This window comes from Ichthyophthirius multifiliis (genome assembly GCF_000220395.1).
Source record: "Ichthyophthirius multifiliis unplaced genomic scaffold scaff_1120509250725, whole genome shotgun sequence".
Taxonomy (NCBI): Eukaryota; Ciliophora; class Oligohymenophorea; order Hymenostomatida; genus Ichthyophthirius; species Ichthyophthirius multifiliis.
Genome location: NW_004086494.1, coordinates 1 through 14,274, shown reverse-complemented (window position 1 = coordinate 14,274; position 14,274 = coordinate 1). Strand labels below are relative to the sequence as shown.

At 14.8% G+C, this 14,274-nt stretch overlaps 3 protein-coding genes across 3 annotated transcripts in view, besides 27 other annotated features; all 3 read right to left on the bottom strand. All coding sequences in view use genetic code 6, as the record gives it.

Annotated features, from left to right (window-relative positions):
• The window catches only part of IMG5_091720 (hypothetical protein), a gene marked incomplete at both ends in the record, with an annotated part of 1,638 nt that extends 711 nt beyond the window's left edge, over window positions 1-927 (bottom strand). The window contains 2 exons of the mRNA XM_004035662.1: window positions 1-44; window positions 871-927. The exon at window positions 1-44 is cut by the window's left edge and continues 22 nt beyond it. Coding sequence (XP_004035710.1) covers window positions 1-44; window positions 871-927 — 101 coding nt within the window. The remainder of the gene's footprint in view (window positions 45-870) is intronic.
• Window positions 235-287: a microsatellite.
• Window positions 235-302: a microsatellite.
• Window positions 238-344: a microsatellite.
• Window positions 365-412: a microsatellite.
• Window positions 472-514: a microsatellite.
• Window positions 501-538: a microsatellite.
• A 462-nt stretch (window positions 928-1,389) lies between the features above and the next one.
• Window positions 1,390-3,787, bottom strand: IMG5_091710 (hypothetical protein; the record flags this gene model as incomplete). Its single annotated transcript, XM_004035661.1, has 2 exons — window positions 2,553-3,787; window positions 1,390-2,494 (listed from the first exon to the last, which is right to left on the bottom strand). Exons 1-2 carry the CDS (start codon window positions 3,776-3,778, stop codon window positions 1,390-1,392), a joined length of 2,331 nt encoding a protein of 776 aa, XP_004035709.1. The 5' UTR covers window positions 3,779-3,787.
• Window positions 1,447-2,447: a microsatellite.
• Window positions 3,033-3,110: a microsatellite.
• Window positions 3,059-3,110: a microsatellite.
• Window positions 3,113-3,182: a microsatellite.
• Window positions 3,128-3,182: a microsatellite.
• Window positions 3,134-3,189: a microsatellite.
• Window positions 3,788-4,804: 1,017 nt separating the features above from the next.
• Window positions 4,805-4,867: a microsatellite.
• Window positions 4,868-4,987: 120 nt separating this feature from the next.
• Window positions 4,988-5,048: a microsatellite.
• An 850-nt stretch (window positions 5,049-5,898) lies between these two features.
• Window positions 5,899-5,930: a microsatellite.
• Window positions 5,931-6,049: 119 nt separating this feature from the next.
• Window positions 6,050-6,095: a microsatellite.
• A 564-nt stretch (window positions 6,096-6,659) lies between these two features.
• Window positions 6,660-6,700: a microsatellite.
• A 370-nt stretch (window positions 6,701-7,070) lies between these two features.
• Window positions 7,071-7,169: a microsatellite.
• Window positions 7,081-7,181: a microsatellite.
• Window positions 7,182-7,258: 77 nt separating this feature from the next.
• Window positions 7,259-7,293: a microsatellite.
• Window positions 7,284-7,318: a microsatellite.
• Window positions 7,319-7,341: 23 nt separating this feature from the next.
• Window positions 7,342-7,380: a microsatellite.
• A 287-nt stretch (window positions 7,381-7,667) lies between these two features.
• Window positions 7,668-7,719: a microsatellite.
• A 111-nt stretch (window positions 7,720-7,830) lies between these two features.
• Window positions 7,831-7,880: a microsatellite.
• Window positions 7,881-9,327: 1,447 nt separating this feature from the next.
• Window positions 9,328-10,970, bottom strand: IMG5_091700 (hypothetical protein; the record flags this gene model as incomplete). The annotated part of the gene is made up of 6 exons (XM_004035660.1): window positions 10,788-10,970; window positions 10,692-10,727; window positions 10,222-10,621; window positions 10,088-10,154; window positions 9,662-9,949; window positions 9,328-9,622 (listed from the first exon to the last, which is right to left on the bottom strand). Coding segments are annotated over exons 3-6 (841 nt in total), but the record flags the coding sequence as incomplete, so codon positions are not given.
• A 752-nt stretch (window positions 10,971-11,722) lies between these two features.
• Window positions 11,723-11,767: a microsatellite.
• A 1,447-nt stretch (window positions 11,768-13,214) lies between these two features.
• Window positions 13,215-13,300: a microsatellite.
• Window positions 13,301-13,452: 152 nt separating this feature from the next.
• Window positions 13,453-13,492: a microsatellite.
• Between the last annotated feature and the right edge of the window lie 782 nt (window positions 13,493-14,274).

The following is a 14,274-nucleotide window of genomic DNA, read 5'->3' as shown; positions in this document are numbered from 1 at the left end:
ATCAAAATCAATAAAAATAAATTTATTAAATATTTATATATAATCTAATAATTATTGTGAAAAAAAAAAAAAAATAGAAAATATTAAAATTTTATATTTAAAAAAATATTTTTTTAAAATAATTAAAAAAAATATACGACTATATTCTGTTATAATAATTATTGAGACTGTAAATAGATTAATATGTTAAAAATTTGAAATAAAATATTATTATATTTAAATATATAAGTAAAAATATATATATATATATATATAAATATTATATATATATATTTATATATATATATTTATTAATTTATATTAAAATTTTTTATACATAAATATTTTTATTTTTTATATATATTATATATTGGATTTTATTAAATTTAATATATTTTTTTTTTTTAATTATTATTTTATATTTTTAATATTAAAATATTTTTTGAAATAGTTTTTTAATTTAAAATTATAAAAAAAATTTTATTAACTTGTTTTAAATTATATAATATTTATAATATATAATAATTTAATATATTTAATTATAATTTAATTTAATTAAATATTTTACTATCTAATATTTTGATCTTTTTTGAGATTTTTAATTTATTTATAATAAATTTATAAAAGGCAATTTTATTATATGATTTACAAATGTTTTATTTTGTGTATGATAACTAATCTTTATATTCTGATATTAAAAATATGTATAATGTTTTTTATTTTCTTATGATAAAATCAATAATTCATAAACATATTCAGTAATTTATTTAAATGCATTAGAAAAAAATTAATTTTATATGTATTGGGTCATTTAAATGAAGAAATTTATTCCAAATTTTTTTTTTTTTTTAATAGATTTAAATAAACTATTAAATAGTATTAAACATATACTTTTTCTTATTTATTTATTTTTTTGCCAATATAATCTATTTTTAATTTTTTTTACATATAGTTTTTTTATTTTTTTTATATTCTGCAAAAAAATTCAATTACTTAAAAAAAAGGAGAGAAAAAAAGAAAATTATCTTTTTTTATTTATAAAATATATAAAAATCAATAATAATATATTTTTAATATTAAACACATAAAAAAAGTATTAATAAAAAAAAAAATTGTATTTTATATTGGATATTATTTAAATTCATTATTTATTTTTTTATAAAATTTAAGAATAAAAATTTAAAGTTTTCAAAATAGGTTGAAATTTTATAAAATTTTGGCATAAATGCTAATCTAAAAAATATTTATTAATTTTATCAATAAAAATTATTAATATTCTTAATTTTAAAAAAATATTATTTAATTTATATTTTATTGATATAAAGTTTAATTTTTTTATAAATATATAATTCAAAATTTATTTTATTATTTCAGTATTTATTTATATTATCTTTATTTGATTTTTAATCTTCATTCATTTTTCTTTATTTATCTATATATTTTTATTTTATTTTTTGTCTTCTTTTTTTTCTATTTCTGTTTATGTTTCTGTTTCTGTTTATGCTTCTGTTTATGTTTCTGATTCTGATTCTATTTCTGTTTCTGATTCTGATTTTGTTTATGTTTAATTTTATGCTTATTTTTATGTTTATGCTTATGTTTATGTTTATGTTTATGTTTATTTTTATGTTTTTGTTTTTGTTTTTGTTTATTTTTCTATTTCTTTTTCTGTCTAAGTTTATTTTTCTTATTCTGTTTCTGCTTCTGTTTATGTTTCAGTTTTTGTTTTAGTTTCTGTTTCATTTTATGCTTCAGTTTCAGTTTCAGTTTCTATTTCTTTATCTTTATCTGTTTTAATTTCTATTTCTGTTTCAGTTTCTTTTTCTTATTCTTATTCTTATTCTGTTTCTGTTTCTGTTTCTGTTTCTATTTCTGTTTCTTTTTCTTATTCTTATTCTTATTCTTATTCTTATTCTTATTCTTATTCTTATTCTTATTCTTATTCTTATTCTTATTCTTATTCTTATTCTTATTCTTATTCTTATTCTTATTCTTATTCTTATTCTTATTCTGTTTCTGTTTCTTTTTCTTATTCTGTTTCTGTTTCTTTTTCTTATTCTGTTTCTTTTTCTTATTCTGTTTCTTTTTCTTTGTCCTTATTTGTTTTAGTTTTGATTTTAGTTTTAGTTTTAGTTTTAGTTTTAGTTTTAGTTTCAGTTTCATTTTCTTTTTCTTATTCTCTTTCTGTTACTGTTTCTGTTACTGTTTCTTTTTCTTTTTCTTATTCTGTTTCTTTTTCTTTGTCTTTATCTGTTTTAGTCTCTGTTTTAGTTTCTGCTTCCGTTTCTGCTTCTGTTTTTGCTTCCATTACTGCTTCTGTTTCTGCTTCTGTTTCTGTTTCTGTTTCTGTTTCTGTTTCTGTTTCTGTTTCTGTTTCTGCTTCTGCTTCTGTTTCTGCTTCTGTTTTTGTTTCCGTTTACGCTTCTGCTTATGTTTCTGCTTATGTTTCTGTTTCTTTATCTGTTTCTTTTTTTCCTACTTCACGTTTATTGTTATTTTTATCATCTGTTTTCTCCTATTATTCTTTAACTAATTCTTCATCTTTTTAGTCTATTTCTTATTTTTTAGCTTACTAATTTTCTTTTTTATTTTCATTATCCGTTTGTGATAATGTTCCATTATTTTTTTCTACTTAGGAGTTAACTTTTTTTTTTTTTTAATTTTCTTTCTATTATTATAATTCATCTTCTTAATTTTCTTCTTATTTAATTATTTGTTCTTTATTATCTTTTTTTTTTTTTTATTTTCCATCTTCTTTATCTTTTTCTTTTTTTTATTTTGAAGTCTTACTTTTATTTTATTAATTATCTTAACTAATATTTACTTCTCTGGCTTTATTATTGTCTTCTTTATCTTTGTTAGTATCTTCTCCGTACTTATTATCATTTTTATTAATATATTTATCATCTTCACTATCTTTATCATCTTCACTTTCACTTTCTTCACTATCTTTTCTATTTTCGCCATCTTCACCATCTTCGTCATCCTTTTTATTATCTCCGTCTTCATCATGTTTAATATCTTCACTATCTTCTCCATCTTCGCCATTTATGCCATCTTCTTGATCTTCTTTATTTTCTCCATCTTTTCCATCATTTTCATCTTTTTCATCTTCTCCTTCTTCTCCATCTCCATCTTCGCCATTTATACCATCTTCTTTATCTTCTGCATTTTCACCATCTTCTTTATCTTCTCCATTTTCATCATTTTTATTATTTTTACCATCTTAAATATCTTTATTGTCTTCATCTTATTTACGATATATACTATTTTCTTTAGCATCTTTATTATCTTGATAATTTTCATTTTATTTATGCTCTTAAGTCTATAATTTAAGTTTTTTTACTTCTAATTCTCTTAATTTATTATCTTTATTTTTTTTCAAAACAGAAATTTGATTTTATAATTAAATTATTTGATTTTCCACTATTAATAATCTATCATTTTTTTATTCCAAAATATCCTATTTCTTAAATAAAAATGATTAAATTATAAATTAAATAATAGTTTACTTATTTAAAAGCAAGCATTCTCTAATTTTCAGTTTGATTTTCAAATTATTCTTTTCTTATTTTTCTTTATTTAGCTATTTCTTAATTTTACTTATTTTCAAAATCTATTTATTTAGAAATTTCTTTATCATTAGATTTTCCATTTAAATACAATTTCTCGTTTTGACAAACATTATTTGTATCGCTTTTCTAATAATACCAACTATTGACAGCGCATTAATTAGACTTTAATTCAATGCAACTTTCAATAAATCTTTTATTATCATCACACCATCCACAATTTTCATGTTTTATGCAACTCTTAGAAAAAAATAAAATAAATAAATAAATATAAAGTTAAAAATACATCACAATCAGTATACATAATACATTCATCTCCTTAACAATATTTATAATTATAAAAGTCACAGTGAATATTTAATGGAGCAATATTGTCTCCTTCTACACATTTCATTTCTAAATTACACCATCCACATTAAATATCATTGGTACATTAAAAACAATCAGAATATGAATCACATTTAGAACTTATTTAAGGAAGTTCTTTTTAAATTATTGGAATGTCTTATTTTAATTATGATTACTCTTATTAATATTAACTAAGTTAATTTTATAAAATCACTAATTATAAATCAATATTACTTAATGTATTCTCTTCCAAAGTTTATTGTGTTTAAACAACTTTATCAGTTATTTACTAACCTATTTCATTTATTTTTATATTTACCTAATTTGACAATTTATTAATTTAATTTACTGTGCTTTTTTTTAAGTTTTCAATTTATTCACTTTCTTATTATTATCCTTATTTTATTGGTTCAATTTCTTGATTGACTAAATCTTTTACTTATTATTTTATTTAATATTTTTAGTGAGATGTTTTATTTTCTTTATAATCATTTTGAAATTCATCTTATTATTTATTTTATTAATTCAATTATTGTATTTTTTACTCATTTTCATTCCAAGGTAATAATAATTCTTATTATGATTAATTTAATATTAATTTTATAGATTTTATTTAACAAAATATTATAAATACTAAAAATATTAACTATAATCTTAAATTCATTTTTAATTATATTTAATAATAAAAAAATATACTTTTTTTTTTTTCTTTTTTATTTTTTTTAGAAAATAATAATTATTTATATCTTAATTGAATATTAGAATGAATATAATAAAATATTTTAATTTAAATAATTAAATTACTGTTTTTATAATATAAAACGTAAATATAAATAAAAATGTTTTTAAGTATTTTAATTAATAAATATGTTTATTTATATCAGTTTATTTTACATAATTTTATTTTATTTATTTATTTATTATTAATAATAATATAAATTATTTATTTATTCATATTAAAAAATATATGTATTTTTAATTTGATATAATAAAGTAAATTAGATTAACTATAAAACTGAATATTAAAATATATAAATAAAAATTTAGTTTTTAATTTACTAATAAATAATAGTCTATATTTATAATTTAAATAAAATAATTAAATTTCTTAAAAATAAATTTTTAGATTTCTTAAATATTAAATAATTATGATAAAAAAATTTTACTCTTTCTAAAAATTACATCATTTTAATAACTATTATATTTCAAAATAAAGATAATGTTATTATAAAATATTAAATGTTTCTACATCAGCAGCATAAGAAGATATAAAAAAATCATACAAAAAGCTTGTTAAAAAATATCATCCTGATGCAAATATAGAAACACCGGAAAATGTAATCCTTTTACATTTATATAAAAATAATAATGTTTTTATAGGATTATTTTAAATAAATAAATGAAGCGTTTGAAGTACTTAAAGATGATAATAAAAGAGAATAATATGATATGGCAAATGGTAATTAAAAATAAATAATTATTAAAAATTTTATTTTATTATAAAAAAGGTTTATAATCAAGACGAAAATTTTACGAAGGTTCCTATAATTAAGCGAATTAAAAATATGATTATAATACTTAATAAGAGTTTGTTTAAAATAATTTTAATTAAGATGAAAATAAAAATAAAGAATAAGTAGAATAATCTATGAATTATTTTGAAAAAAAATATTTTAAAAATACTGATTTTTTCAGAAAAAATTTAATTGATGACAATCCGTTTGAATATACATTTAGATTGTATAAAAAGAATTAAGAAGCAGTTTAAGAAAAAAAAAAAGAATATAAAGAATTTTTTTCTGGAACATCATCAAAGTATTATGTCCATAAAAATGAAGAATTACTAGCTTAAAAAGAGAATACATTATTAGGATAATTATAATAATTTAATTATATAATTATTCTTTCAATAATATTGTCTGTTACTTATTTCACTTATGTAAAAGATGATAAGTAAAATTAAAAAAATAAATACGCAAAATGATTTGAAAAATGTTTTAAAAATAAATATAAAAAAATAATAGTATAAAATAATGTTTACTATAATACTATTATATTAAAATTAATTATTTTCTCTGTTTATTTATTATGTAATTAAATATTTTATACTTTCTTAAAGCAAAAAAAAACATTTCAAACAAAGGTAATTTAAATATCTATTATATTCAAAAAAAAATTCTAATTATTACAAAAAAAGTATATTTATTTAATGTTTTCTTTTTTTAAATTAGTAATTAAATATCTAATAATTTTGTAAAAATTAATTTAATATAAAAAATATTTTTAAATATGCAATATTATGTTAATAAATAATTTCTAATTTAATATATAAAAATAAATTATAAAATATTATAATATATTTATTAAATGCTTTATTTTTTAGTTATAAAAATATATATAAATTATATAAATATTATTTATTAAATTTTTTAATAATAATAAAAAATTATTTAGTGATTACTTTAAAATCATTATTATTTTTTGGAATTTTCAATTTAATTTTTTTCTTTTTCCTTTATAAATCTTCATTTTAATTTTTTTTATCTAATTTTAGCAGTATTTATTCTTATTTTATAAAAAAGCACATCATATTTTATAGTTTTTTTTTTTATAAATATTAATCAATATTTATTTTTTCATAATTATCTTATTGTATAAAGTTCTTCATTGCTATCAATTTTTAATATAAAAATATATTAAGCTAATATACCATTAAATATTTAACGTATTCGTTAAAATGGAATCACATGAAAAAATTTGAAGAAATAACTTATTTAAATAAAGAAAAAATTATTAAAATATATTTAAATAAAATTAAAATAAATCCATATATCATTAAATATATAATTTAAAATAAAAATAATTAAATTTCAAATAAATCGGAAATAAAAGAAAATTATAATAAAAATTTTATAATAAATTATAAAGAGAAAAAATATATTTTATTAATTAAACTTTATTTATAAAAATTGATTAAATAAATATAGAAATAATATATATATTTTAATAAAAAAATATTTTAGTTTAGTTTCAAGTAACTGTATAACAATTGTAATGATTAATATTTAAATTTGAATAAATTATATAATTATTTTATTTAGTTAATTTTTATAATTAATATTCTAAAGAAAAAATAAATTTTATTGAAAATCATTATCTTTTCATTACCAATATAATTAATTTATAATTAATATTATTATTATTATTATTATTATTATTATTATTATTATTATTATTATTATTATTATTATTTATTTTTATTAATATTATTATTTTTATTATATTTTTTTTTTCACATATAATATTTTATTTCTAATATTTTTTTTATTTAATTATTTGTTTATTAAAATTTTTTTTTTTGTATATTTATTATATATGTATAATTATTTTATATATTTATATTTTATTACTATTTATATAATTATAAATAATATATTTTTTTTTTTTTTTTTATTACTTAATTTTTATTATTTTTTTTTTACATTTTAAAATTTATATTAAATCTTTATACATTTTTAAAGTTAGATTTGATTTTATAAATTATTTCATAAATATATTATTTTTTTATATACTTTTTGTTTATTTTTTAAAAACATATATATACAAATTATATTTTATTAATTTAAAAATATATTTTTTTTAATTATTTATCATAAATTTAATTTATAACTTTTTAAATTTATGATAAAAATTTTTACATATATTTTTTTTTATATATATATAGATCTAGTAAATTTTCATAAATATAATTTCGAAGCATTGATAATTTTAATTTAAAAAAACTATTAAAATTAAAATATATTAATTTAAAAATAATTAAGTATTTAATAATTAGTATAAACTCAAAACATTTAAAAATTAAAAAATTATTAATAATATAGAAATTATATTAAAATTTGAATATATTTTTAAAAAATAATAAATTCAATAGATTAACTTTAAATATATTTTAATTAATTAATTTAATAATTATAATTAATTTTATATTGTTTTATCAATATCAAAATATAATTTTTTACAATATATATATATATTGGAAATTTAATTAAGCAGTTTTTAAGTGTGGACTATAACAATAATGTTTTTTGCTGTTTTGGGAAACAAAAAAAATCGAGATCATGAGAGTTTACAATATGATGGGATACAGTAATATTTTTTAATAAATTTAAAATGAAAAATAAAAATATTAAATTTGTAAATATAATATAAAATTATATTTTTTTTTAAATAAAAATAATCACAATTAAGAAAAATTTTATTTTTAGTGCAAATTTATTAATATAAAGTTTATATAAAAATACAATAAGTTTTTAATCAGTTTTAATTTTAATCATAAATAATTTCTATATTTCATTAATTTAAATTATTATTATTTTGAAAAATCATTTTATTTTTGTTTATTTATATATAAATTTAAACTATTTATATTTAAATAGTTTTAAGTTTAATCTTAGTTTATTATTTTTTATTAATCACATTTTTAACTTGCTTTGTCACTTACATAATCTTAAAATGAGTTTTTCATATTGATATACTTTACAAAGTCTTTTTTATGAGTTACTTATATTTAAGGATTACTTTTTTAAGAATAATTTGCTCTAATTATAGATTAGTTATTTGAAAATTATGATTATATTTTTTATTTTATTTAATTTTGACTAAAATTATTACCATTTGTTTGAAATTTAAATTAAGTCTAAGTATTATCTGAAATTTTTTAAAAAATATTTATATTTTTCTACAATTAGATATTTTCAAATTAAAATTGTTCGAATTTATTTGAGCTATTTTTTTATGTTATAATAATATTCTGCTCATTTGTATGTGCATTTTATAATAAACTCTTTTGTTTTATACTTTATTTAGAAGTTTAAGAATATTATTAATCAAAAAAACTTCTTTAATTTCTTTTTTGGTTACTTTATTAAGATGAATTCAATATAATTTTATCAGTTTAAGATTGAAAGCTTTTTAAAATTTTAGTTTATTTATTATAATGACTTTAATTTGTATCTATTATTTTTTATTCTGAAAAACTTCTTAAAAATTAATTTTCTAAATTTTATATGACTTTATAGAAATGCCATTTAAAGTATTTTCAATATATTAATCTTCTTAGTTATTCTTAATATAATATGTGTTCGAATTAACTAAATATTATTTTATTTTATTTTTAAATAATTTTTTTTTTTTTACAGACTTTTTTTATATTTTTTAATTTTATTTTATTGACTAATTTATTAGTTTACTACTTCAGTATGTTTTTTTTATTTGAATCTTTTAAAAAAGTTTTATTTTTTGTTTATAACAATTCTTTCAACATTTTGTTTCTGAGACTTTTCACAAATTTGATTTGCTAAAGAGCAATTAATTTTAAAAAACTCTTTTTTATATTTTTCTAAGCTTTTGTTTTTTATATATTCTTCTACTTCTGTATCATTAATTTAAACATTTTATGATTTTTTTTTTTCATTTTATAACATATTTTTATCAAACATAATCTAATTTTTTATTGAAATTGCTTATTTAATTTATTCTTATTGGATTTAATTTAATTTTTTATTTCTCTCATCTTCATAAAATTAATTTAATCCTTCTATATTTTTTTAAGGTATTTTTATCTTTATTAAATGTTCAAGTCTTTCTTATTTTATTTATTATTTATTTTCCACTTATTACTATAAACAATCATAAAAATTATAACCAAGAATTTAATATAGTCCCTTTAAATATTTAAAAAAAAATAAAAAAATATTTTTTACTTTTTATTCTAATTAATATAGTTCACATTCTTCACTATTACATATAGCTCTTTCTTGTCTTTCAGGAATTCCTTTCACTAATTCTTCATCTCCAAAAAAGCTGCCTTATCCAACAATTTTTAATGTATATTATTCATTATTTTTAAAGCAAATTTTTAATTAATTTTAATTTAAGGTTTCTTCATCATTAATCTAAACAGGTACTTATTGTTTTTTTTTAATAACTATATCTCCTGATTTTATTAAGAAAAAATAATTGGATGGATCTCCTTCATTATATATAGTTTCCTTAATTTTAACATTAATAATTTTTAACTAATGTGCAATTTAATATAATTTTCTAATAGGAATATTTTTAAAAAATTCAAAACTTTATATGAATTCAACTTTTTCGTTTATTATTGATTTTTTGGCAGTAATCATTACTTTATTAAATCCTTTTTTGTTTAAAACCATAAAGTGAGAATCTTATCTTGCTATAATAGTAGCTGTTCTAAAAAAGAAAAGAAAAGAAAATAAAAAAAGAAAAATAATTAAATATGAAAAAATTAAACAAATACCTTTCTTATTAGGTTAGTAATGAAATTTCTCCAAAATACTCGCCTTCATAAAAAGTTTTTGCCAAAACAAAATCTGGAAAGTTTTCTTTTAAATATATTTATTCTTTTTCTTCATCATTTTTTTCATTATCAAGTTCCTAAGTCTAATTATTTTATCTTTATTTAACTTAACTTTACAAACTTTTTTTCATATAATTAAACTTTATTTTACTAACAAAATCTTTAACATTATCATCTATTACGGATTTTTTACTTACATTTGTAACTAGTTTATTTAAAAAATTCCTTGCTAATTTTTCTTTTACGGTTTCATTTTATTTCTCTTATATTTAATTTAAAAGTATTTTTCTCTTTTATTTTTTTTATTATTTTTAATCTTGAATTAAACAATAAACTGATCCTTTAAAATTTAAAATTATTAAAAATAAAAATCAAAAAAAGCATAAATATAGTAAAAATAATAATTCTACCTTTAATAACCACAAACAATTCTTAACCCTTATCACCTTTATAAATATTTATAGTATAATTTTTTATTTTTTTTCAAAAAAATATAATAAAAATACCAAATGAGAATATAACTTCATGCTTTTTATGAAATCTATAAGTCAATTCATTAATTAATCTTATTTATTATTTTCTTACTATTATTGGACTTTGCTAGCAAAAAAGCTTAGTTAATATATAATTTTATTTAAAAATTCTATTTCAAGTTTATTTTTTAATTTTTTTCTTAGAGCATAAATAGTAAACTTAATTAAATATATTTTTTTATTTATTTTAAATAAAAAAATACATTTTAATTTTATTCATATTTCAAATCTACAAATTCTTATGATAAAATATCATAAATCATTTTATCTTTTCGATTTAATTATATTTAAGAAAAATCATTTTTTTCTAAAATTTTTAATAAATTATCTGAATTTAATCCTCCTCTTTTTAAAAAGAAATTTTTAGTTTCTAAAATATAATTCATTGTATTAATTTTAGGTTATATTTAATCTAGATCGTATTGAGGTTTAATATGTTAAAGCGTAGCAGTCTTTGAAATATCGATTTCCGTTTATATTTATTCATAAGTTTAATTTATCATTTTTAAAGATAACAGATTATTAAATGTATCAAAGCTCATTTTTTATATTAATTTTATTATAATGTATTAATAAATAAATATTTATTATGAATTTTAAATTTTATAATTTATAAAAAAAAAAAAAATATATATTAATTAATCATATTTTTTTTATCGGTATTATATTTTTTAAGTAAATTATTATATTTAATTTTTCATTTAAGTTTATCTAAATATTAAAAAATATAATAAAATCAATGTATATTAAATTAGCAAAAAATTAAAGTAAAAATATAAAATTTTAATTTTTTTAATAATTTTAAAGCTGATTTTTTTTAATTTCAAAAATATATATCAGCTTAATATTTTAGATTCTTCTATTTGTTTTTTTTTAATGCACGTATCAATAAAAAATCAATAAAAATCAAATTCAAAAAATCAATTAAATTAAAAAATATAATAAAATTAAAAGTTAACATATAAAAAATAAAATAAAATGGAAGGTGAAGAATATTCAGAAATATAAGATAGTTTTGAAAATGAATAGTATAGTTAATTAAATATTATAGGTTTATCCTTTACAATAGGTTTAATTTTAGTTGCTACTTTATTTATACTTTTTTCTCGAAACAAAAAAAAACTATTGTGAAAAATAAAGGGAATACTATTTTTATAATGGGTGAATGTGCTTCAGGTAAAACAGCTTTGCTTTATCATGTATTATTATAATTAAATATTAAATCAATATATTAAATTGTTTTGTAAAATAAAGTTGGCAAATAAATCCTTTTTTGCAACAACATCTTCTATAGATGCCACTGAAACATAAATAGAAATAATATTAAAAAATGAAGTATTCTATTAAAAATATTATAATATTCTAGATTTTTAAAATTAATATATATATTTATAAAAATAGTAAATTAAAAGTGTAAGCTTTATAGATATTCCAGGACATAATTATACTAAAACAAAATATATAAGAGAAATAGGAGCAGCAAGAGCTATATTACTTTTGGCTGATAGTGTGGATATGTATTTTAAATTATAATATATTTTATATTTAATTTTTCTTTTTTGACAATATAAAAAGAAAATTATTAGGAAATTTAGCTGATTACCTATATTAAATATTAATACAAAAAGTTTATTAGGAAAAAGATATACCGATTCTTATCTGTGTTAATAAAGCAGATTTGAAAGAAGCATTAAAAATCGAAGATTTCTAACATTTATTAATTAAAGAAATGTATATTTAATATATATTATATTTTTTTTAATTTTTTATTTAACTTTCTTTAAAATTAAATAGTGAAAAAGTCAAAAAATCTAAAAAAGCAATATAAGAAGATGATAACTAAGACATAAAAGATTATCTAAAAGTAAAAATATTTACATTTATTATATTTATTCTAAAAAATTTAAAAAACAATTTATTTCAATATTTTTTTTAAAAAAAGAAACAAGATTAAGAATTTAATTTCAAAAACAGAAACATCAAAATTTGTGAATGTAGTGTTAAAAATGGATAAATCGACAATATATTATCATTTATCCAAGAGATATATAATTGATAAATTAATTTACATTATTTTAATTATTATTTATTATTATAATTTAAATTTTATAAAATAAAAAATAATATTAATAAAAAAAGTAAAAATTATTATTTTTAAAAATAAAACACATTTATAAATCCAAAATAATAAATCTTCTATGCATTAGATATTTTAATATTAAATCGAACAATAGCTTATTAATTTAAATAAGTTTCTTCTTTAAGTTATTTCAAAATATTATGTAAAGTAGTGAAAATATTATTTTTATTAATATATAAAGTCTAAAGATTTATAAATAAGAAATATATACAGTGAAAAAAATTAATTTAATATAATAATCAAAATAAAAAAAATTCAAAATTAAATAAATAAAATAGTAATATTAGTATCAATAAAATAGTAATATTAGAATCAATAAAATAATCATATTAATATCAATAAAATACAAATGTTACTTTATTATATTCATTATTTTATTTTTAATGTAATATTATTTTAAATACACAATCAAAAAAAAAATCAAGAATAAATTAATGAAAATAAAAAAAAATCTTAAATTTTATATATAATATTAGATTATTCGGAAAACGGATATTTAGAAATATTAATAATTTAAAAGAAAATTAATTATTAAAAGTATTAGAAAAAAAATAGAATTTTGACTCAGTATTTTTACTCAAAAAAATAATATTATATAATAACTCAGTGAATATTTTCTTATTTTAAAATTATATTTTGACTATCCTCTTATACTTCGCCACTTATTTGCTATTGATTAATTACTTATATTGATTTTATATTAATGCTTTTATTTAAAATAATTTTCGACAATTTTTTAATTTTATGAAAAATAAATTTTTTGATGTTTTATAGAGAATTATTGAATAAATACTAAGATTGAAAAAAATTATTAAATTTTCAATAAAATTTTAAAAATAAATTATATAGTTTAAATAATCTATTTAATATTAATAAGTAATTATCTATTTAAGTTATACGAAATTAACTAAGTTTATTAAATTATATAAAATTATTTTATATATTATATATTTATTAATTTTCTCAATAAAATATAAAAATATTTCGTTGATATATATTTATAAGAAAATAATATTATATTCCTATTAGATTTCTTTATTTAACTATTTAAATAAATAAAAATACAAGATCATTTTCTAAATTATATTTTATATTGGATAAATCTAAAGTCAACATAATTAAAATTTCTATAATTTAAATAAATATCAAGGAAATAATCCTTTAAATTTTTATAATTTATATAGATAAATAAATAAATAAAATACTAAAATAATATTACTAACTATTTTAATAGTGTGATCGAATAATTATTTTATTATTTAATTTAAATCATATTTATGCTTTCTATATAATAAAATAAAAATTATTAAAAAAAAAAAT